The sequence below is a fragment of the Lactuca saligna genome, chromosome 2 (assembly GCF_052625555.1).
Source record: "Lactuca saligna cultivar CGN05327 chromosome 2, ASM5262555v1, whole genome shotgun sequence".
In the NCBI taxonomy this organism is placed as follows: Eukaryota; Viridiplantae; Streptophyta; class Magnoliopsida; order Asterales; family Asteraceae; genus Lactuca; species Lactuca saligna.
This window is the reverse complement of record NC_136418.1, coordinates 137,681,173-137,706,888: the sequence shown is the minus strand read 5'-3', so window position 1 is coordinate 137,706,888 and position 25,716 is coordinate 137,681,173. Positions and strand designations below refer to the sequence as shown.

General features: G+C 30.7%; 2 protein-coding genes and 1 long non-coding RNA gene across 3 annotated transcripts; 2 read left to right on the top strand and 1 right to left on the bottom strand.

Annotated features, from left to right (window-relative positions):
* Positions 1 to 706: 706 nt before the first annotated feature.
* On the bottom strand, positions 707 to 2,482 carry LOC145031759 (AT-hook motif nuclear-localized protein 10-like). The gene is made up of 4 exons (XM_078980380.1): positions 2,085 to 2,482; positions 1,590 to 1,642; positions 1,372 to 1,503; positions 707 to 1,292 (listed from the first exon to the last, which is right to left on the bottom strand). The coding sequence occupies exons 1-4, from the start codon at positions 2,479 to 2,481 to the stop codon at positions 879 to 881; spliced, it is 996 nt and encodes a 331-aa protein (XP_078836506.1). The 5' UTR covers position 2,482; the 3' UTR covers positions 707 to 878.
* Positions 1,292 to 2,613, top strand: LOC145031760 (uncharacterized). The gene is made up of 2 exons (XR_013677015.1): positions 1,292 to 1,636; positions 2,115 to 2,613. It is a non-coding gene; the product is annotated as an uncharacterized LOC145031760 (long non-coding RNA).
* Positions 2,614 to 4,555: 1,942 nt separating this feature from the next.
* LOC145030138 (protein FAR1-RELATED SEQUENCE 5-like) lies at positions 4,556 to 7,686 on the top strand. The gene is made up of 7 exons (XM_078978553.1): positions 4,556 to 4,625; positions 4,703 to 4,951; positions 5,039 to 5,560; positions 5,665 to 5,786; positions 6,105 to 6,211; positions 6,634 to 6,739; positions 7,066 to 7,686. Exons 1-7 carry the CDS (start codon positions 4,556 to 4,558, stop codon positions 7,684 to 7,686), a joined length of 1,797 nt encoding a protein of 598 aa, XP_078834679.1.
* Positions 7,687 to 25,716: the final 18,030 nt, after the last annotated feature.

Here is a 25,716-nt window from a genome sequence, read left to right as displayed (position 1 = left end):
TAATAATCTTGGTTTCCACATGTTATAAACTAGTTATTAATATAATAAATAACATAATAAACTAATTAAGTAATAATCTAAGAAATGTGAAGATAATCCTCCACACACAAACGTAAATCATCATCCATGCATTGGCCCTCTGAGTTTCATCCTCCACACACAAACGTAAATCATCATCCATGCATTGGCCCTCTGAGTTTCACTTAGTGGGTCTTCATATAGTCTATCGAAATATCCAACAATGAACAAAAACATATGTTATCCTGAAAATAGCTCTATACAAGCACTAAACCCTCTCACCTTAATCTTTTTTTGGAAACGACTATATATTATAAAAAACACTCAACCTAGAAGCAAGAAGCTAAAGGAGAGGAAACATCTTACATAATACAAGAGAAGGTTAGAGTTTAACATATCACAAAAGGTTAGAGTTTCTCGTTACGTTAGATTGCTTTGAATCATAATCCAAGGAAAACTATGCGTTGGTTTAAGAGGATATATACAACCACATTGATGTTCAAAATCTTAATAATCAAAACATAAGTTTCGATAAACATCAAAATACGCAAAAAGGGCTTAGGGTTTATAAATATTTTAGGGTTTTCGCGATATATTAAATCAGTAAACTACGAATTTAGTTAAATGTTTAATGAGAAAGAACATATTCAACATACAAAACAAGAACATACTAATGATTCAACATGAATTTAAGCAAAACCTCAAAAATATTACGTACCACAAAAATCCAATCTTTTACAATCTTACCCTTGACGTGTACTCTCATGAAACTATGGAAAACATGTTTAAAATAACTTAATACTGTGAACGAAATGAAGGGTATAACCGGAAAACAAAAAAACCAACCTATCTTATCTAATCTATCTCCAACCCATATTATTACCCACACCTTGTGGATTGCTATTATTACTCTGTCCAACTCCAACTGGGCTCCCCAGCCCACCACCTGAAGACTCACTCAAACTCAAACTCCCACCAGACACAGGGTGGTTCGCCGGAGCATTCACAACTTCAGCTTCATTATTATTATTAGTAGTAGTAGTAGTATTATTACCTTTTCCTCCTTTCACCTGTCTCTGAGTCGCCGGAATAAAACTACCAACAATCACCTGAACTGGCGTAGCGGCAGTCAGAAGCCCCGCCACGTTGCCGCCCAACACCCGCCCATCTGGCCCAGATAACGCCACACTCAACCCACCGGTTCTACTCCGTTGACCATCTTCACTTTCAGACGCCATGAATGAACCAGAAAGTGACAGGATCTCAAATCTTCCCTGTAATATTGAAGAAACGATGAGTTTCAACTTTGAATGAAATTACTTAAATGACCTTTTGATGGTGACGCTGACAGACCTCATAGGTGACTGTTCCACCCGATGTTGCTGTTTGTTGAAGTGTGATGTTTGATATTGAACCACTTGCTGATAGAATGCATAGAGCTCTTGTGCTGTTTTGAGAAAACCATACAAGTTTTGCTAATACATCCTGTATTCAAAAAACATTATGAGTTTCTATGAATGAATTATAATGAAGAAAGAAAAAAAGGATCATAGATGTAGCCATGTAGGTACCTCTCCAGATTTCACATCAAGAATATGTGGCATGAATCCTGCTCCAGGTAACCCTGAAAGTATGATTTGAATCTTGTTGAATAATCATGGAGATTTCACTTTTCAATAGTCTTTAATCTTGAGTTAAGAATATAATTAGGGAATTGAAACGAAAAGGTGATTAATTTGGAAGATAGTGCTTAAAAAACTCTGGTTTACCTTTTCTCCTTTTATAAATGTTGGAAAGTGATAAAGCTAAAGAAGAATATGGAGGAAAAAAACAAAGAAAATGTGAAAAATTTAGTGTAGCATCATCCTCAGATGTTATTTTAATATGTGCACATTCATGATTTCATCAAAATCTATTAACTTAATCACAAAGCTAATAAAATAAAGATCTGAAAGGGTAATATAATGTGCAAAACGTGAAGTGTTGATGAAAACAATGAATAAAATATTGTATCTACGTATGATTATAATCTGAATCGTTATGTATATAAGCATATAGCAATGTACCTGAAGCAGCAGGCTGCTGTTTATTTCCAGAACCCGGAGGTCTACCCCTTGGTCTCTTCGCTGAAGAAGGTGCCGGAGACGAGAAGTCGCCGGATTGTCCAGCCGCTGGACCATGCAGTGCCGCCGCCGGAGGCGTAGAGCCATCAGGCGCGTACTTTCTCGGCCTTCCTCTCTTCCGCTTTACTACATCGTTTCCATTGAAGTTGATCCCTGTCGTAACTGCTAACGCGTAATTGTTTTCACCAGGATCTCCGCCTCCGTCGTTGATGCCGTTAGGGTTGTTGTAATCAGGCGTTGGTGACGGCGACGTAGGTTGCACCATATGTGTATATGACGGCGTTCCGTCGGCGTTATATGTTAATCGGATGTTGTTCATCGTTGATGCTTCGTATGACATGATTCCGTCGTCTCTGCTATAAATTCAAACTAATAAACCCTATGATTCAACTGCAAAACCCTAAAATTTAAGAGATCAATCGAAGTTTACACATTCAGATTCTCTTCATGATCTCAACATCTACTTCGAAAATTTCTTTTGTATTACTGAAAATCCACTGAAATTTGAATGAATTTCAGCCTTTGAGGTAACTAAAAAAGAGAAAATTATCACAATTCACAAAATTTTCATTCGTTGAATTGTTGATAATAAGAAAAAAATTAATTTAAAAGGGTTTAACAAAAAAAAAATTAAAAATATTGTGAGATTGTTAATTAAGAAAGTAATATTTCTAGGGTTTCTTTACACATACCGTGATAGTCAATTATATATTCCAACCAGAACAGTCAATTATATTCGGTAAAGAAACATTACTTGTTTATAATAAATTTTGATATATATATATATATATATATATATATATATATATATATATATATATATATATATATATATATATATATATATATATATATGATTTGATAACATTAACAAACATGTCATAATTTCCTTTTTCAAAATTGGTTATTTGTATTATAATTAGATTGACATATAAATTTATATAACTTGATAGGATTATAAAAAATAGAAATAAGATAATTATTCAAATCAACCAAAGAAAATAAATATAATTTACTTAATAACCATATTTTGGCAAAATATATATATATATATATATATATATATATATATATATATATATATATATATGTATGATGTTCAATAAAGAACCATAATTAACCAAGGAACCAATCTTTTTTTTTTAATTTTTACAACTTATTTTTTATCAGAAAAAAAACTAAAAATACAGAAATTCATAATTTTTTATCCTTTTTCCAATGATATCAAATTCGAAAAAAATCATCAAATTCACAATGTTAATCTTTGAAAATTCACAATGTGAATCCGAAAGTATTTTTCACATTCACAATGTTAATATATGAATTTAGATACTTTTAGATTTTTTTTTATAAAGATTAAGCTCTAGAACTTGAAAAAAAAGATTTGGTTCATTGAAAAACCGATAATTATGGTTCTCTATTGAATTTTTCCGTATATATATATATATATATATATATATATATATATATATATATATATATATATATATATATATATATATATATATATAAGTTCATTAGAGAACCAATATGGATCAAAGAACCAATGAACTCATCTTAACCATATATTTTCTTTTAATCCTGGCTATTAATCCTTCATTAACCAAAAAAAAAAAAAAAAACATGAAGGGGCATTTTGGTAAGTTCAGCGTCTCGTTTAGTATTCCTGTTTGCCTGCGTTAGCGTCTTCTGTTACTGTCATTCATCTTCTAACACTGATCGATCCAAAATCACGCCTGCTCTTCAAAATCTTAACATTTTTCATCCAATTTACTAATAGTTTCCTCAGATTTCAGTTAATAATCAGGTATTTTTAACATCTATTCATCATTTCGTTTATGATTATTAGGTCAATTATGGACTTTGATATTACTTTTTTTTTTCCGATGCATTGTTTATCAATCTTATTTTTATTGTTATTGCAATCGTCTGATTGTCAAATTCTCTTGATTTTACCGTTTAATATTTAGATTGTTATGTTTTGTATTGTTAATTTGCTAATTGTATGTCATATGTTGAATATCCGTTTAATGTTTCGTTTGTAATGCATATTTGACATTTAGATAATCAATTATATCTTGTGCGTCTTCTGTCATTTAAGTTATTTCCAAACTTTTAGTGATTGTGAGAATGTTATCTTATCTTATGCATATATTTTAAAGTTTTATGATTATCTTGTTTACTTGTTTCCTTTTTTGTATAATTATCAATTCTAAATTTCTAATCTGTATAAAAACTCCAGGTTAACAATGATTCGTTACGAGTTCTCTGAATTCTTGTTCGGATTTGCATTCAACTATTAATTAACAATCACGTAAGTTTTTTTTTCTTAATATAAATTTCACATTTTCTATATAATGTAATAAAATAGATGTTTTTTTAGTTTTGTAGTTCATGATCAATCGTCTTCAAATATGAATATTGATCATTCAAATATCAGTAATTATTGTTCATATTTGCATTCAATTATTAATGAACAATCACGTAAGTTATTTTTCTTCATATAAATTTCACATTTTATATATAATCTAATAAAATAGATGTTTTGTTTGGTTTTACAGTTCATGATCAATCATCTTCATGTATGAATATTGATCATTCAAATAGCAGTAATTCTCGTTATAGTTTTGATTTTGAGCTCTCCAATACTAAAACTTTTAAGCTTGATCCTTATGATAAGTTGATACATAAGAAGCCTTTCAAAGGATTGTTGTTTGATTCGTTGTACATTGGTCTTGACTTTTACAAGACTTATGGTCAAGAATCTGGTTTTGATGTGAATATGTCAAGTAAAAAAAGATACAATGATGGTATAATTCGTATTAGATATTCGACATGTAGTAGATCTGGTTTCACAGAGATATTCAAGAATAAAAATAATAATGTGAAATTTTAAGATGTTAAGAGAAGGAGAACTTCTTCTAAGAAGAACGAATTCCCTGTTGTTTCAAAGTTCAAGAATCTCCGATGTTCTTTAATGTTCTACATTTATGTGTTTGTTGAAGATCACAACCATGAACTTGTTTCTCAAGATAAGTTGCACTTATTAAGGATTAATAGGACAATGGATTTTCTTGATGAATCCTTTGTACATACGGTTGGTACTTGTAACATTGGTGCTTCAAAAGATTATAACTTGGTGAGTAATATGAATGGTGACTTTGATTCTAGGGGAATGACTGCAGTTGACTTTAAAAATTTTCGTAGAGATTTAAATTCTAAAATTGGCGTCAAAGATTCCCAAATGGTTGTGGATATATTGACAAACAGAAATTTGTGTTTCTCTAATTTTTCATTTGAGGTCCAAAAAGATGTTGATGATCATCTTACTAGACTTTTTTGGGCTGATGATACTTCGAAAGCCAACTATAAAGAATTTGGAGATGTACTATCTTTTGATGCTACTTATCAAACAAAAAGTAATTCTTAATCCTTATTTGTTCTTTTTATAGTATTTGTTCTTTTTAATAATACTTATAAAAAAAATTCAGGTATTCTATGAAATTTGTTCTTTTTACTGGAGTTGACTACCACAAGCGTTGTGTTACTTTTACTGCTGAGTTACTAGCTTGTGAGACAGCAGATGCATATATGTGGTTGCTTGAAGTGTTTCTTAAAGCATTTGTCAAGCCACCCATGATGATTGTAACAGATCAGGATTCATCAATGAAGAAAACTATTAATTTTGTTTTTCCTAAATCGAAGCATATAATATGCATGTGGCACATCACTCAAAAACTTGAGGAAAATGTATATTCTTTGTTTCTTGATTCCTATATATGTTTATAACCATATAGATCATAAAGCACATTGTGAATTCACAATGTAAATGCGCATATGATGAAAGGAACAAATCTAAATCATAAATCACACTGTGAATTCATAATGTTAACCAAATGTTATGTTACTATGAATTACATCAAATATTCAACATATGAAATGATTCGTATGTGTTTTTTTTAGATTCCTATTGATGTTTATAACCATCCGGACTTCCGGAAGACATTTTTTGATATTATATGGAATCTTCAATGTTCTACACAAGATTTTGAAAGTTCATGGTCAACAATGTTAGATAAGTTTCATCTAAAATAAAATGACTGGTTAGGGTCTGTTTTTAAAATAAAGGATTTATGGATTCCGGCTTTTATGAGAGATCTTGAACTTTTTGGTTTGATGTGAACTACTTCAAGATCAAAGAGTCTGGATTATGCTTTCTCACATTTTTTGCATCATAAATCAAATTTGGTGAAGTTCATGATGTCGTTTGATAGTTCAATGGAGAAACAAAGGCATCAATAATCTTTATTTGATTATCAGTCCACACCTAGTACCCCCAAGCTAAGGACTCCTTTGGCTATTGAAAAGCATGCATCGGAAATTTATACACATAATATTTTCTTGGACATTCAGAAAGAGTTATACGAATCTGTGTTTTATTGTGTTTAAGAATATTTAGTTATTAAAGATGAAAGTGAAGTTTATGTTTTAGAGATAAGAAAAAAAAGTTGATTGATAAAAATGTGAATGAGGATGAAGATTCTGATGATTTTTATCGAAATAGTCTTCCTTCTCATTGTCCTAATACTCGTTACAAGGTATGTCTCTTTGTCCTAATACAGTTTATTAACAATATAATGTAGTTTAAAAATTCACACTGTGAATGTAGGATGTTTTGTTAATTCACAATGTAAATTTTTATAGAGTTATAAATTGGTTTGTACTTTTCATTAGATTAGTATGGAATATGTATTTTTTTTGTGAGTTTGATTTGAAGTACATATTTATATTATAGTATTATGATTTCTAATGTCCCGTTGATTAATAATGTGAATCGATGTTAATTTGTATAATTTTTATCGAATGGTATGATATAGAATTTCTTATTCACATATTAATTTGTTTATTAATGATAATTTTGTAGGTTGTATTTACTAGAAGGGGTGATAGCATTAGCATCAATTGTAGCTGCATGCTTTTTATCCAGGAAGGATTGTTATGTCGTCATATGTTTTTCATATTAAATATGAAAGAGTATGATGAAATTCCATCAAATTTAATTTTGAGGAGATGGGGAAAAGATATCATAGTTGATGGATTGTTGAGAAAAAAGTATTCATATCCTCATAAAGACAGTAAAAGTGAATGTTTGATTCAAAATGCATATGCTATTCTTCGTTTGTCCATTAATAAGATAGCAAATAATGAGGATGAGTTGGCTAAATATATAAAGCAACTTCAGGAGGTTGATAGTGGTATTCCTTTATGTACCTCATCAAGGGCATCTTCAAGTAGATCAGTTCACATTGAAAAAATTATTAGAGCTGCAGTACCTAATGTTATCAACATTCATAATCCAGAGGGGATTAGAAACAAGGGATGGGTCAGTGGTAAAAGAATCAAGATTACTAGAGAGAAAGTGATTGAGAAATCTAAAAAGGGTTCTAGGTTGTGCAGTTTATGTCAAAAACCAAATCACAATGCTAGGAGTTGCATTTTGAGGTTAAAGAAGTCTGATTTAGAATCTGAGGTTATAGAAGGCTGATTGTTTCTAATTTTTTTTTTCTTTTTAAGACTACTAAAATAAGATTTGATTTTTGTAATGATCATTCAATGGATAGAAATGTTGAAATATTGATGTTAATTTTGATATTCATTGTTTTAGACTTTATTTCTAATAATAGAATATATTTTTTTCAAATTTATTGTTTTTGGTTAAAGATTTTTTTTTCTTTTTATTGTTAGTTTTTTTTTAATCTTTTATAATAAAAATTTCATGCTAATGATTTAATTTATGTATATTATTGTTAATCTCATATATAAAAATTTCATGTTAAAGATTGTCTTATTGTAATTTAATTCACATTGTGAATCTCAACTATTAATTATTCTAATGATCTATATGTATCATAATTCACATTGTGAACCCCACATATAAAATATACATGTTATAATATGTATTATAATTTACATTGTGAATCTGACATATACAATTTTCAAAAAATTAACATATAAAAAACGTAAATTTTCTATATATACTGTATTGTTATTACATTAACTTTTAATCATTTAGACCAAAAGAAATGAAGTAAATGTATGAAATGATAATTTACTTTCAATTCTTTATTCAAAGTAGAAATATAATCACTCTCTCCCCCTTCCCCCCCCCCCCCCCCCACACACACACACACACACACCCACACACCAATAGCATATTTTTAATAAAACATGTAATTGTATAACATACATGTAGACATTCACATGAAAAATATAAACATCTTTTAAGTATTTTGTAAAGTTCATTATATTTGATATAGAAACTAACATCAAATTGTAACATAACAAGCATATATATGTTCTTAAAGAAATTAAAGTGCATCTAAACTTATACTAATTATGACTAGAAAACTAAGTTTTAAGTTTTACACTTCTTTTTCCAAATCTTGAAGTACTATATCCTCTCTCCCCTTTTTTCCATCCCTTGTTGAGAAAATCTTTTATTTCTTCATTAGTCTTTTTTGCGAACTTAGCTGTTTGTGCAATGATTTTTGACATGTATATGTTTGCGTCACTCAATAGTATCTTTGTTAAATACTTAATGTGTAAATCGTTTAACACACTTTGTTGTTGTTTTGATTCTTTTGGCAACCCGCATATCCAATTTACTGTTTTATCTCTCATATATGTCTCCATATGATGCATGCAAAAAACTCCATAGTCAACATGATTATCTCTCGTGCACCAATTCATGCTCACCCCTTTTGGTTCAACACCCTCTAAAGTTGAAGCTGATTTCTGATTGACCCTCATCAAGTACCTACTAAAAAGTATTTTCTGCAAAAAGAAATTGTCATTTTCTATAATTATTATTTTATTTAAATTATCAGTCTATTAATACTTATATTTATAATATAAATTTACTATTCTTACCAATTCATTAGGTGCATCATGATAAGCTCCAGAAAACTTTGCAACTGAATTCCTATTGTCAATAACATCAAACAATGGTTCCTCTAAGTTTATGCAGATGATGTAAAAGTAATTTTTTTGATGAACTGGTAAAAACACCTGTTTAATAATTTAAATTGTTAAACTTTGTTTAAAATATGTAATATATTCAACAAAAATAACAGTTTGTTACCAAGTGAACTTTTTCAAATGTCAGAAGTTCTTTGTCCTTTTTCATTGCATCTTTGATATTTGACTCAAATTGATCAAACCTTTCATTTAAAGGGATATTTTTGTCAAATATGAACTGTCTCTGCAAAAAAATTTAAATATACATCAATCTTTAAAGAGTAAATTGTTAAATTCACAATTAAGTAAAATTTGAATTTAAAATTATTCACACTGTGAATTATAATGGGATTCACTGTGTGAATTTTCTTACTTATTCAGAACTATTGTAAATTTTATTTATTGTATTATAAACATTATCATGATATATATTTTTTAATTAACTTACCACCATTGATGTATTAAAGAAATACCGATTCACTGTAGAATTTGATTTAAGCTTTTCTCCATAGTTCAAAATATTAGTCCAAGCATCAATGACATGTGCATGTACCCATAATCTTGGCTGCATTGTTTCAATAATTCCTCTTCATAGCAGATAACATCTCTTAGTCTAAAATACTTTCTCACTTAATTTGTAATCAAATAAAACAAAAAAACAGTTAATAGAAAATCAATTTGTATTTGTATTTATATACTATTGTATTTAAATAAAATATAACATAAATTATTACCTGCTATTACCAATTCTGGAAAAAATTCTATCTGATACTTTTACTTCATCTAAATCTACAAATTTTGATGCACAAACCTCTTTTTTATTATAAGGAGAAGATAGCTTCAGTGATGGTTTTTTTTAATCTTTTTCCTATTTCTCTCTTTTTTTTCTTCATTATCTTCAATTCCCAATATATTATTATCACATTCTGTTTCTTCTGAATCATAACTTTCTCCTTCATCAAGTTTTTTATTTTTTATTTCTTCATGTGTTCATATTCACTGCTTTCATCTCCTTCCTGAAACTCTTGTGTTAGACCAAGACCAAGTCCAAGTGAAAAACTAGACATTGATGATTTTCTAGTAGTATTTTATCATCTATTATTGTTTTTTTTGTTCTCTAAAACTTTTTACATTTTCAAAATCATCAAAATTTAAAATACATTGAATAGAATCAACAATCTCATGCACTATTGGATCATTGTATAAATTTCCTAGTGTTACCATGATTGGTTGATTCTTTATTTCATGTTCATTCAAATTCTCATCGCTTTTTTCTTCATCTTCATTCATGTCACTTTTTGCATCATCTTCATTTTGAGTTTTATAAATGAATTCTTGTTCAAAGACTTTCTTCGTATCTTTCAACTCATCGCTTTCTATGAATTTTGTTGTCGAAAACTCAATGAACTTTCCAAACTTCATTTTATCATTCACTAGTTTTTTGTAATTCTTTTTCGCTTTGAATACCAATTCCTACGAAATGAGATAAAAATGTCAATAAAAACGATTTTTTTTAAACTTTTTTCTATAATAAATTATAGTTTCAGAATATGAATGCATTGATGAGGTATCACATTTTTAATGCATTTTGATAAATTACATATTCACTTTGTGAATTTATTGTAGAGAAAATAATAAAATTCACTTTTATATTCACAATTGGAATCACTTTATGAATTTTATCTTAACTACAATTTTATAACATATATCTATAATATAACTTCAATTTTTATTTTAATTATATAGATTATTAACTTGCATTGAGTTTCATATCTTCATTTTCATCGGTGTCGAATTCTTCATCATTCTCTATAACATCATCATTCCGTTCCAAAGTCACCACTCTTTAAATCAGGTTTTTCCCTTTTAACCATCATTTCATAATCCCAAAAATGTAGTGCATGTATTTGTCTTTTTTCATTCTTATCATTTCTCATAAACTCCAAATAAGCTAGCTGTTTATGTAAACAAAATTATGATTAATTAGTTTTGTTATCATAATATAAATAAAAGTGTTAATTATAAGAATTTTCCTTACCAATAATACAAGAAGTGGCCCACAATAGTAGTTTCCTCTATCGGTTTCATCCCACGTCATCTTTGACATTTTCAAGCAATTGGTTATAAAACCACACCAATCAATTTCTCACATAGGTGTTTTGTCTTAAAAAAATGTGGCAATATTGTTGTCTTATAAGTTCCAGGCTTATTTTGTTCACATATGGTATTAACAAACAGTAATAAAAAGTTTATTCTGAAAATAATCCATGAATCTGATGATTCTTTAATTCTCTCTTCAACATCTGATGGTCTCATAGCCTTGAAATTGTATTGTTGCTTCCAATCCATTAATTGTTTTCCTTCACATTGATCAGTGTTATATATATCTTTTCCACCTAAAGAAATTCCAAACAAATCATGAACAAGTTCTCGTGTTATGTCTATCTTTGCATTAGGTAGATGGATTTTCATATTTGATGGATTGAATGAATTCACAACAAAAGGTGCCAATTTCCAAGAAATTCCATTGGTTGTAATTCTCAGCAAAGATCCCAATCCCATTTCTCTAACAACTTTTTTCTGTTCTTTGTTTAAAGATTTAACAATATCATAAAACTTCTTTGGGCTCATTCTTGTTCTCAAAGATAATATGTGATTTCGATTTATTGGCACTTTTGCCTTTTTTTCTTTAACTACTTTTAGAGTCTTTGTTTTTCTTTTTCTTTTTCCTGTTAGTCAATAATTTTCATAAGCTTCTCATAATATAACATATATACTATTAAATAACTAACAATACAAGAAATTCACATGTCAATTTGTTTTGCAAAATATAATATAATACATAAAATAAACATATGAATTTGTTTATAACTTTTAAATTAAGCATGTAAATAGTAATAAACTAACCTGTTACTTTTTCATCAAATTATTTCTTTACAAGGCTATCATTAACTTTAATAGGAGTCATAGATTTGTTGTATTCAATCATTTTAATTCTTGGGACTCTGTCTGATTTCAGTTCCTGTTTTAACAAAATTAATAAGAATTAATTTTATAATATCAAATTCAATTATAATTTTATAAATACTAACCTTAAATTGTTTTCTTTTCAGGTGTCTTGAAAATAGATTTATCTTGCTTCATCTACTTTTTCGTTTTTGTGTTTTGTAATCTTGGACTCTGTCTTATTTATGTTCATTTAAAAAAAATTAAAGATAACTGATTTTATATATATTAAAGTAAATTATAATTTTATAAATACTAACCTTGTGTTGTTTTCTTTTCAAGTGTCTTCAAAACAGATTCATCTTGCTTCATCAATTTTTTTGTTTGCTTTTTTTGAATCTCATCACCTTCTAAACTTTTTTCTTATTCAACATTTTCAACAATAGTCTTTTCATCTTCATTTTTTCTTAATTTATTAACTATTTCTACCACGGTTCTCCTTGCTGTATTTTTGGTATATATTTTTGAACCTTCAACTACAAAATGTGAAAATTTTAATATCAATGTCAAAATTATAAGTAGTATTATGAAGTACATGTCAAACAATATAAAATTGAGCATGTGATGATTAAATTGCAAAAACTTTTTAGAAATTCACATTGCGAATCTGTTAGGCTATGAGCTATATCCAAGATTCACATTGTGAATTTATACATTTAACAACAAAAGAGTTTGAGGTTCACTAAGTGATGTACACATACATATGGTGAATTTTTAAAATTATTTTGTGCATAGTGAATATAAACAAAAGTGTTGATCAACTTGCTAAAAAAAATTGTTTTAAGAGATTCATATTGTGAATCTGTGTGAATGTGAGACATACATCCAAGATTCACATTGTGAATTTATGAATTTAAGAACAAAAGACTTTAAGTTTCACCAAGTGATGTACACATACACATGGTGAATTTTTAAAATTATTTTGTGCATAGTGAATACAAACAAAAGTGTTAACCAACTTGTAATTTTTTTTAAGAGATTTACATTGTTAATCTGTGTGAATGTGAGACATACATCCAAGGTTCACATTGTGAATTTATGCATTTAACAGAAAAAGAGTTTGAGTTTCACCAAGTGATGTCACATACAAATGATGAATTTTAAAATTAGTTTGTGCATAATGAATACAAACAAAAGTGTTGACCAACTTGGAAATTTTTTTTAAAGAAATTCACATTGTGAATATGTGTGAATGTGACACATACATCCAAGATTCACATTGTGAACAGCAAAAGAGTTTGAGTTTCACGAAGTGATATGCACATACACATGGTGAAATTTTCAAAATTATTTTGTGCATAGTGAATACAAACAAAAGTGTTGATCAACTTGATTTTTTTTAAGAGATTCACATTGTGAATCTATGTAAATGTGAGACATACATCCAAGACTCACATTGTGAATTACTTTTTTTTAATAAGTGTGTAGTATATGATTAGATAATTAGTTATTTTAATCTGAATGCGAATGTTCTAAACTTTTTTTTATCTTGAATATCTTCAATGTTTTCACTTGTAGTTGAAGGTAGAACATCTTTTAGATTTCTTGTCAATTTCATTCTTTTCTTATTATCCTTTTTTTCATTTATCTTTTCTTCACTTCCTGTTTTTGATTAACAAATTAATTCAAACATCAATTTCATGGTATAAAAGTTATGATTCATTCATACATTTCACAATGTGAATCTGGATTACAAATGAAGTTAACATAATATTTATTCACATTGTCGATTTAGTTTGAATCAAATTACCAATGCAACTCTTTATAAATTTACAATGAGAAGCACAATAAGAGATACAATATCAATTAAACATAGATGCACAATGTGAATTTCACATGATGAAAAAATTTAATGTATATGATAAATCACCCTGTGAATTTACAATTTGAATAAATGATATGTTAAATTGATATATAACCATGATTCACTTTGTGAATTGTCAAATAATGTAATTCTCAGGAACATTGAATCCTTTCAAAATAATCAAATGTAAATCACAAAGCGCATGGTGAATTAAAAATGTGAAATTAGTTTTTCAGTTTAATGAATAAACTCAGAAACCACTTAGATTCACAAAGTTTTTAGGAAGTTACGGTTTGTAATTTAGATATTGATGATTTATGTATCGATTTGAAGAAATTTATATCATTAGGTTTTTGGTAATTATAAAAATTCTCAAAAGTTCATAAACTTAGGGTTTCGATTTACTTAATAAACTCATATTCGAGTTAGATTCATAAAGTTTTAGGAAATTTCAGTTTGTAATATAGATATTTGTGATTTCTGTATCAATTTCAAGAAATTTAAATCATTAGGTTTTCGTTATGTATACAAATTATTAAAAATTCATCATTCGAGGGTTTCAAATCAGTGTAAAATGATTTTGTTAATAAAATAGTTTATTCACAGATTCATCGAATACATAATGTATCAGATAGTTTAGATTTGTCGTTTTGAAATTTATCAATCGAAAAAATATAATATTGAAAATGCATTAAATGAGATAATTGGAAATGAATAACAGTAAAATATACCTTCTAGATTCATTTTGATGAACTTTTTGGGATGATTCACTATGCATATTAACTGAATCGTCGCCGGAGATCCGTTTGAAATCGATGTTCGTCGGTGAAGTAAAATATCGCTTTCAATGAGAGGGTAAAATCGATTTCACTGATATATGAAACTGATGAACTAACGTCGTTAATTAACAGTGAGAGTTAATAAGTTTTAGGTTGACAAAAATGCCTCCTTAAGTTGCGTATTTGATTATAATCAGCTGCACACTATTGTTTTTCATACTTTTACATCTCAATTCCAATGATTGTTAATTTTTTTGATCCAACCGTCTTAATAGGTTCCTTAGTTTCTCCACCCATATTGGTTCTCTATTGAACCCCTATATATATATATATATATATATATATATATATATATATATATATATATATATATATATATATATATATATATATATAGAGAGAGAGAGAGAGAGAGAGAGTCAAGATCAAATAAGAAGGAAATTTTTGGTAGAAAGGTAAGAAGTTTTTTTTCTGCATATTTTTTTCGCGAACAAACAAAATGAATCATTAGATGATTCATTTGTAAGATGATTCACAAGAAAAAATTCTCAAAAAAACATCTCGATGATTCATTTGTACAATGATTTTGTTGTTATTCACTAAAATTATCATAAAAATGAATTTTTTCTTAATTTACTTAAAAATGAATCATAAAGATATTTTTTTGAGAATTTTTTCTTGTGAATCATCTTATAAATTAATCATCTAGTGACTCATTTATTTTGTTCGTCAAAAAAATATTTAGAAAAAAAACTTCTTACCTTCCTACCAAAAAAAAATTCTTACCGGATCTATATCCTATATATATATATATATATATATATATATATATATATATATATATATAAGTATTCTAAATAATTATTGTGCGGATGTGTGGACAATGTTATTATATGAGAATTACTAAGAGAATAAGTTGTTCAGCAATGTGAATTCGTTCAACCTTACAAAAATATCGTCATTTTTATGCATTCTCGCTAATTATTATTTATTTTTGTTCTCACACATCGTTTTTCACTCATTTTCATTTGACAGAATACGACTCAATAAACACTCTGACAGAAATGAGAATAATAATAATAATAATAATAATAATAATAATAATAATAATAATAATAATAATAATAATAATAATAATAATAATAATAATAATAACCTTATAGATGATTTAGTTAGTGAGAATGTGTGTTAATGACAATCGTTATGTAGGATTGAACGTATTTATATTATCAAACATCATATTTTCTTTATCATTCTCAAAGAATAACATTGTTCATACATCCGCACAATAATTAGTTAGAATAAAATAACCTAAGCCTATATATATATATATATATATATATATATATATATATATATATATATATATATATATATATATATATATATATATATATATATATATAGAATATACATTACACCCTCACCTAAGCTTAGGTATTAAATTTATAAAATATGTTGTTTTAACTTAGTAAATATACCCAATTTGGGTTTCACTTGAAAAATATATCATTCTCGATAACATTGTTTCCTCCATCATCGTTTTACCATCCTTATTTTCTTTCCTCCATTATAGTTTATTACTTCACCCTAGTGAACCTTTTTTTTTCTATTGTCAAGAAGATCTAAGATAATCAATATTCTTGCTTCCTTATCAAAACTATAACATCGATCTTGAATCTACATCTTCAATTGTTAATCATGAATCCCCTAACTGCAATCTTTATATAGTAAAACAACGTATTTTCATAAGGTTTAGTACCTAAGCTTATGTAACATCCCAAAATTCAAGACCAAAAATTTCATTTTAATTAAGTTATTACATAAAACTAATAGTATATGTCACACCCCCAAACCAAAGATGGCGGAAACGTCCGGGGGTGGAGGACTTCATGTAGTATCATAACCACAATTTCAATAGTAATTTAAGCAAACACAACCAACATATATATAATTGAAAAAGTTACATCACTTGTATGAATTACATGGTTCAAAATCAATTACAATATGTTGACAAAATATGAAAAGTTTGACGCCTTAACGTCCCATCCTCAAAAGCACTTGATTACCTGTTTAGTGTTTTCCTGAGAATACAAGTTGTTTGAAAAGTGTCAACACAAAGGTTGGTGAGTTCATAAGCTTTTATTATAAAACTTAGTAGAAGTCTTTCACATGTAAATGTCGCGTTTGTTTCAGAAAAATCCGATACTTTCCTTGAAATCCGTAAAATGTAGCCTTATAACCAAAGACCAAAATGTATAAGAAATCATCCTTACTTAGTAGAAATGTCATGAGTTTGAAATGATATGGAAAGTAAATTTTAAATCAACCTAAAACCTACTTCGGTTTATGAAATCCCGTAAACTTTATGAATTGTTATCTCCCTAGGTGAGTCGTATAATCATACTGTGACTATGTGAACCTGCCACAACGTTTCTCAGGCGTCACGAAAGTGAAATGACATTTGTCACCCGTAGACCTGCAGGTCCCACTGTAGCTAGCAGCAAGGTGTGGCGTGTCAAACCCAATATAGATCTATATACAAGTATCACGTTCTCCCTCAAGGAGATTTTGATTATAACTACCAGGAATTATATCCCGCACTCAGACGTACGGGGAGAGAGAGAGTCTCACAACATAGGTTAACAAGTTTACGTGAAACTTTTTTGTATGAATGTTCCCTTTTTGTACGAGTGTGTTGAGTGATGTATCATAAACTATACCTATTATAGTTTATCTAAAATGTATGTAATATGTATGAACTCTTTTATAGATATGTATCAGTGTTATGAATTTATCAAACTATACTTTTTATAGTTTAATATACGCGTTCTAAATGAATGAATAATATTTATTATGAATTACTTAGTTTCAGTTCATGATGACAAACTAACAAGGAAACACATTCAATAATTAGAACTCATGATTATACACTTTGCTCAACATAATACAAAGTGTTACGATATTTACATGCTGTTGGCTAACTTTAGCCATTCTGCCCTGTTTTGGAAAAATCATAGAAAAATCATACGAAGTTGAAAACTAGATCCGTAAATTCAGAGAGTTCACAAAATGTGTCTAGTTTACTCATAATTTTTATCATGATTTTTAAGGACCTCCAACCTGGGTGAATAAGTCCAAAATCGCAGACTGGTCTGGATTGTTGTTTGAAATGATAGGCAGTTTTGTAAAAATCACCATATATTGTAGAAAAATCGTATGGAGATGTGCAAGTAGCCATTTTAAAGCTAAGAACTTGAACTATTTGCACCTTGTACAGTTTTGAAAACAAAAATGTTTAAGATGCCCAAAACAGTCCGTGAATGGAGTTGAACTTTTCTGATGAAGGCTGTTAGACAATTTAGTTATGTTCTTGGTGTTTTAACTTGTATTCCCCCCCCCCCCCCCCTGAAAACTTGAGAAAACATGAAAATGTAGGGGTATGAACTCACCTTAAGTGATTTCAGTAGATGATTGTTGAAGAATGGAAGTGTTTAATTCAAGAACACTTGGAGATGCCTTGAAGATTTTCGAGAATCTAACATTATAGTTATGGAGTTTGTGTAAGAAATCAAAGATTTGAGTAGAATGAAGTGAAATAATAATAGGGAGGATGAATTTTACTTACTAAGAGTGGAAGAACACTTGAAATCAGCCTTGAATCTCGAAATTTGTGTAGAAAAAGTTTGAGAGAAAAGTGGTGTTTGTTACTTAGTGGAATGAGAGCAATGAGAGAAAATGAGGAGAGTGGGTGTTTGTTCCAGCTCAAAAAAAACGTGGGAGTGAGTGTAATTTGAGTGTAAGGGACATTGAAGTGACATAGGTAAGGTGGGGAGGTATGGCTGGTCATAGAGTGGGTGTGGGGTGGTTGCTTGTGTCATAAGTTAAGGCAAAGTCAACACTCCACCTTAAATAAATCCCCCATTAGATCTTTATTATTTAGATAATGATTTTCATAAAAATATGTTTAAATTATGAATATTTAGAGTTTATTACGTTAAAATATAATTTCTGGAGAAAATCCCGCTTTAAAATCACGAAAAACGGGCTCAAAATGTTAAAAATATCAAAAATGGGCTAAAAGTGACAAATTTCTGAAATCTGGCCGAGGTTCGGCCTTCTGATGCTGAAACCGAGAGGAGAGAGGGTAGAAACTGAGAGGGGAGAAGAGAGAGGGTAGGAACCGAGAGGTGGGAGGAGAGAACAGAGGGGCGCGAAGAGACAGAGAGGAGAGAAGGAGCAGAGACCGAGAGGAGGGAAGAGACAGAGAGGCGGAGTAGAGACCGAGCGACCAGAAGAGAGACCGAGAGAGGCAGAGAGTGAGAAGACAGAGACCGAGCGACCAGAAGAGAGACCGAGAGAGGCAGAGAGTGAGAAGACAGAGACCGAGCGACCAGAAGAGAGACCGAGAGAGGCAGAGAGTGAGATGACAGAGACCGAGCGACTAGAAGAGAGACCGAGAGAGGCAGAGAGTGAGAAGACAGAGACCGAGCGACCAGAAGAGAGACCGAGAGGGGCAGAGACCGAGGCTCGGTCTCGCATGCCTTAGCCAACAGAGGCTCGGTTCTGGTCCTAAGAGGCCTCTTTTCTTGGTTTCGGTTCCTAAAGTCTATTTTTCTCGTTTTTGCCCCGTTTTAAGCTGTTTTTGACCCGGTTAAGGGTCGGTATGACCCGAATGATTCCAAAAAGTTACGGGAACTTTTGAGAGAGATTTGGGAGAGATTTCATATACTTGGAGAGATTTGGGAGAGATTTGACATTCTTGGAGAGATTTCTCATACAAAGAGATATTTGAGAGAGATTTCACATACTTGGAGAGATTTGGGAGAGATTTGACATTCTTGGAGAGATTTCTCATACAAAGAGATATTTGAGAGAGATTTCACATACTTGGAGAGATTTGGGAGAGATTTGACATTCTTGGAGAGATTTCTCATACAAAGAGATATTTGAGAGAGATTTCACATACTTGGAGAGATTTGGGAGAGATTTGACATTCTTGGAGAGATTTCTCATACAAAGAGATATTTGATAGAGATTTCAAGTGTGGCATTTGTGAGTGTTTGGCTCCGCAATGCAAGTTTCTTGAGCCCCGTTAAGTCATGATTAAGGATCCCACACACTCCCGATGAGTATGCAACATGGTTTTTATCAGTTTAGTTCATTGATTAGCACTAGGGCTTAGGAAATTTTAACACAAGACTTTTCTCAAGTGATGTTTTCCCATTAATATAGCAAGTTATACAGTATGAACATAACACAAACCCTAATACACAAAGTTTAATCGAGTTGACCGGCTAGACTTGATGACTTGACTTGACTCAAGATTGACGATTGTCACAGTATAAAAACATTCATAATAATATCTCATGTCAAAACTAAAGTGTCAATAATCAAAACGTAGTATCATAAAAACATATCAGAGTGTAATTCCAAAGATCCCATGTGCAGAAAACATAGTGTGATGTGCTGCAATCAAGTCGGCTTCTTTCCTTTGAAAACGAAGTACCTGAAACCAAAACTAAAAATCGTAAGCACGAAGCTTAGTGAGTTCCCCCATCATACCACATACCATACAATACACATACCGTCACGCATACAGGGGTGCTCGATCTATCCCATGCCAGGCATATCTGGGTGCCCGACCTACCCTACTGAGCATACCGAGGTGCTCAACCTACCCTTGCTAGGCATACCGGGGTGCCTAACCTACCCCTGTCAGACATACCGGGGTGTCCAACCTACCCCTTCGGTTTATCTTAGCCGGTTACGTAGACTATTTCACCACTACTACTACCACATAGAAACATAAAATAATCATATTGTCAGACATACCGGGGTGTCCGACCTACCCCTTAGCCCTATCAGCCATATATGGCGACTATTCCCCCGACTACCACTATCATATAACATCATATCATGAACATATTGCTAGGCATGCATGGGTACTGACTACCCCTTCGATATCTTTTAACCGGTATATGAGTACTATTTCACTCCTACTACTACTAACATATATATATATATATATATATATATATATATATATATATATATATATATATATATATATATATATATATATATATATATCAGAGCATCCTAGCACATAGAGTATATCAGATAGTTGTAAACCAAACAATTATCACAAAGACTATCATATCATACATAGTCACCTACTGGTGGGCTGACATTGGTGCCTTAGACCCACCTCTACTGGAAGGTAACTCACCTCACACTGTCGTAGTCCGGCAGACAAAACCATGGCTGCTGGATGACAGCTTCCCGAACTGTCAATATTAAAAACACCCAGTTAACAATTGGGTTCCAACATATACCCATAAGTCCATGCTTGGGGTAAAAGACTGATTTACCCCTATCTTAGCTTGATTCAAGCCCAAGGCCCAATCCAAAGGCCTCAAAGTCAAACTAGGAATCAAAGCCCAACATATGGCGTAATTTTCCAAATTGGGCCCAAACCTTTGCATGGTCTTATTCAAAGGCCCAACCAATTAGTCCAGTCCAAACATTTGACATTTCTAAAGGCTCAACACACACCAGCAACCCTTGCTCGAAAAAGGAACCCAACACCCACCTACGATGGCCAGCGGCGACAACAACATAATCGGTAGCAGCAACAACAACTACTTTGACGGTGGCATCGGCCCAAGACTCCATCCCCAATCTTCGATGGTTCTGACTCGGCCACCCACGATGTCACAGGCAGTGACTGTGGTGTTTGGGTGGCGAAGTAGCGGCGAAAATGTAACAGTGGGAAGGTGGTGCTCCGATTCCCGACTTCTCTACTCTTCGGAATGATAGCAGCCACAGCAGCAAGGCAGAACAGGCTCAGGTGGCGGATGAACGATGGAATAAAGGGTGGTGTAGCGCCGTAAACTGAAGAGATAAGAGTGGTGGCCGGAGGAGGAGGGAAGTTGGCAGCTGATCGCTTCTTTTAGGGTTAGGGTTCCTTAAGAGATATGTATATATATATATATATATATATATATATATATATATATATATATATATATATATATATATATATATATATATAGATGCCCTACAAAAGTCATTGCCATAATTGCATAAATGGTCCCTCTCCAGAAATATGTTTTCAAATTCAATCCCACATTTAACCTTTAAACCCTAGCATTAAAAATCCATTGCAATCTAGGTATAACATTTACCAAACAGCCTCTTTGGCTCTAAAATCTCTTCAAATAAAGTCCCAGAAGTTACAATTTATTCCCTGTCTTCATAAATACTTACAAAACCAATCTGAAACTTACACTTTTAACCCCCAATCTCTAAAATTGTGACATTTAGATCCTCGAGACCAACACCTTGCTATATAATTATTGATTTTAAGGCTACTATACAATCGTTAATTTATTTATACATTCATTTAATAAACATGGTGTTACAGCTTAGGTGGGACTGTAATGTATATTCACTTTTCGCATATATATATATATATATATATATATATATATATATATATATATATATATATATATATATATATATATATATATATATAAGTAGGTTCCGTCGAGATTAAAAATAAAATACAAATATTGAGATTCAACTCAACCATATATTTCTTATCTACGCTCTAACCATCCGGCGTACCGACGCACCATTTCTGTTATAATCATAATTTATTATATAACCTCGCCCGTTCTTTTCTCCTCTGCCACCATCCCCACCACCATAACCGCCACTACCACCACATCTGATACTAGTCGACCCCACCACTGTTACCCCCGCCACTTATACTACCTCCACCTCTATAACCACCAAATATTATATCATCAACTGTCAAAATCATATATGATTACTCAATCTATGAACAGACGTATATGTATAATCATTTATGAATAGACATATACATATAAACATGTATAATCATATATGATTATACCTCTCTGCCATATAACCATTGATAATTAGGCATACCTCGTTGTTGCCGGTACGCTGGATTGTTAGAGCAGCAAATGAGAAATGTGTGGTTGAGTTTAAATCTCAAGATCTCTATTTTTTTTTTAATTTCAAGTGAACCGTCCCCTATATATATATATATACACACACACACACACACACATATGTTAGGTTATTGTATTCTAACTATCTATTATGTGAATGTATGATTGATTATAGACCAATCATTTTATTTATTTTAAGATATATATATATATATATATATATATATATATATATATATATATATATATATATATATATATATATATATATATATATATATATATATATATATATATATATAGGTTCCGTTGAGATTAAAAATAAAATACAGATATTGAGATTCAACCTCAACCATATATTTCATATCTACGCTCTAACCATCCAACGTACCGGTGCACCATTTCTGTTATAATCATAAATTATTATATAACGTCGCCTATTCTTTTCTCCTCCGTCACCATCCCCACCACCATAACTACCACCACCACCACACCTAATACTAGTCAATCCCACCACTATCACCTCCGCCACTTATACTACTGCCACCTCTATCACCCCCAAATCTTATACCACCAACTGTCATAATCATATATGATTACTCAATCTATGAACAAATGTATATGTACAATTATTTATGATTAGACATATACGTATAAAGATGTATAATCATATATGATTATACCTCTCTGCCATATAACCATTGATAATTAGGCATACCTTGTTGCTGCTGGTACGCTGGAGCGTTAGAGCGGTAAATGAGAAATATGTGGTTGAGTTTAAATCTGTAGATCTCTCTCTCTCTCTCTCTATATATATATATATATATATATATATATATATATATATATATATATATATATATATGGTTAGGTTATTGTTTTCTAACTATCTATTATGTGAATGTAGGATTAATTATAGACCAATCATATTTATTTTAAGAAAGTGATTAATAAATATTATTGAATTAAAAATAATTGAATAATACCATCTAATTTCCCTGTAAGGGTATTTTTTCAATTAACATAAAATTTAAAAAGGAAAATTATAGATTTGATGGAATAAGTAATTCTCATAACTTTATAAATCTATTTTTTTGGATAATAACTCTATTAATTCACACATTATAAAAGAATGTGTTTATGATTTTTTGAAAAAAAAGATTATCATTTCACATAATAACATAAACATATATTATCAATAGTAATTTTTAAAGAATACATATTTTATAAGAAACAAATTTTAATATTTTAGAATTTCCATCAGCAATTACATTCATTATTAAATAATACTAATATGAACATAAATTACAATCATTCTGAAATAATACAACTAACAATGGTTACGAGTTACATTTATTATTAAAGAATAAAATAGAGAATGGTTAAATATCGAATAAAAATATTGAAATATAAGTAAAATAATAATACATTTTGAGAGAATATTGTTGCTAATCTATTCCATTCCAAGTCTTTCTCTTATATGTGTTTGTATGTTCTTGAACTCAATTCCAATTCTTTCTCTTGCCAAAGTGATTCTGTAAATATTATGCAGGAATAATTCCGTAAATATTCTCCCAGTATAGTTTTGAATACTCATGAAGAATTCGTATTATCAAGAATATATACAAGGAACAAAATAGGTAAAATATAAATGCATGAAAAAACCATGTTAACACAAAAGGTACCTAATGATTATGGTTGTTGACATCTAGATAAGGGTCTTTAATCCATGGCAACAGAAGTTATGATATTCTTTGAGATTGGCTGCATACTTATTCTCACTGTAACATGCCGTTTAAATTTGAATAATTAAATAATAAACCCTGAACCCAGAGAAGTAATTATTATTATTATTATTATTATTATTATTATTATTATTATTATTATTATTATAGTCCAAAATCAAATAATAATTATCGGGATGTTAGTTCGGGGGCTAAAGTGTAATTTCGGGATTTATTTTTAAAAGGATTTCAGAATTTAGGGTCTGTTTGGTAACTATTGTACATGAATTGTAATGAGTTATGAAAGATGGGGGTTATTTGGTAAATATTGGATCAAATTTGAAAGGATTTTACAGAGTGAGGGGCTAAATGGTAATTCTGGAACTTAATATGAAAGGAAAAGGAGGAGGGACCGGTTTTGTCAATATCGATCATAGTTTGAATGGAGCCGGTAAGACAGAGGTTACTGATGGCCCAGAGTCGCCAAAAGAGTTATGCGGATAGGTGACAATCCGACTTGGAGTTCCAGGTCAGAGATTGTGTACTCCTGAAGGTATCCCCTTGGAAAAGGGTGATCTGATTCAGGAAACGGGGCAATCTGGGGCCCTGATACATTGGTCCTTTCAGAGTGACCGACAGAGTGGGTAAGGTAGCTTACCGGCTGGAGCTACTTGCAAAATTGAGTCAGATCCATAACACCTTACACGTATCTCAGCTGAGGAAGTGTGTAGTCGATGAGACGACAGTGGTGCCATTAGAGGACATTCATGTGGATGCGAGCCTAAATTACATTAAGAGGCCAATTGCGCATCATGGATCGAAAGGTGAAGTTTCTGAGGAACAAAGAGGTAACCCTATTTCAGGTCCAGTGGCAACATCAGAGGGGGTCCAAGTTGACTTGGGATTCGGAATCCGAGATGCGGGAGCAGTACCTAGAGTTATTTTCAGAGCATCAGTTCGAGGGCGAAGTCTGATTCTAGTGAGGGAGAATTGTAACATCCATATTTCCAGGTATATTATTTATTTATTCTTTTGGAAAGACTATTAAGTGACTCGACGAGTTGGTGCTACAACTCATCGAGTAGGGTCATGATGTGCCACACGGATTAATGATCTACTCGACGAGTCCGAGAGCCAACTCGCCGAGTAGACGCTTTGAATAGAAACCCTAAATCCCCGGATTTGGGGCCTATTTAAGGACACTTATAGTCTTATTTGTGGCTCACTCGCTGTTACCTTCACTAAGAGAAAACCCTA

What these genes read in the sequence shown, in the direction of transcription:
- LOC145030138 (XM_078978553.1), top strand. Translation starts at nt 4,556, where the DNA reads ATGAATATTGATCATTCAAATATCAGTAATTATTGTTCATATTTGCAT. An exon ending in TCAAGCCACCCATGATGATT is followed by an intron (nt 5,787 to 6,104) that starts GTAACAGATCAG and finishes TGTTTTTTTTAG; the next exon opens with ATTCCTATTGATGTTTATAA. An exon ending in GTCCTAATACTCGTTACAAG is followed by an intron (nt 6,740 to 7,065) that starts GTATGTCTCTTT and finishes ATAATTTTGTAG; the next exon opens with GTTGTATTTACTAGAAGGGG.
- LOC145031759 (XM_078980380.1), bottom strand. Translation starts at nt 2,481, where the DNA reads ATGTCATACGAAGCATCAACGATGAACAACATCCGATTAACATATAAC. An exon ending in TTGATGTGAAATCTGGAGAG is followed by an intron (nt 1,504 to 1,589) that starts GTACCTACATGG and finishes TTTTGAATACAG; the next exon opens with GATGTATTAGCAAAACTTGT. An exon ending in GTGGAACAGTCACCTATGAG is followed by an intron (nt 1,293 to 1,371) that starts GTCTGTCAGCGT and finishes TCAATATTACAG; the next exon opens with GGAAGATTTGAGATCCTGTC.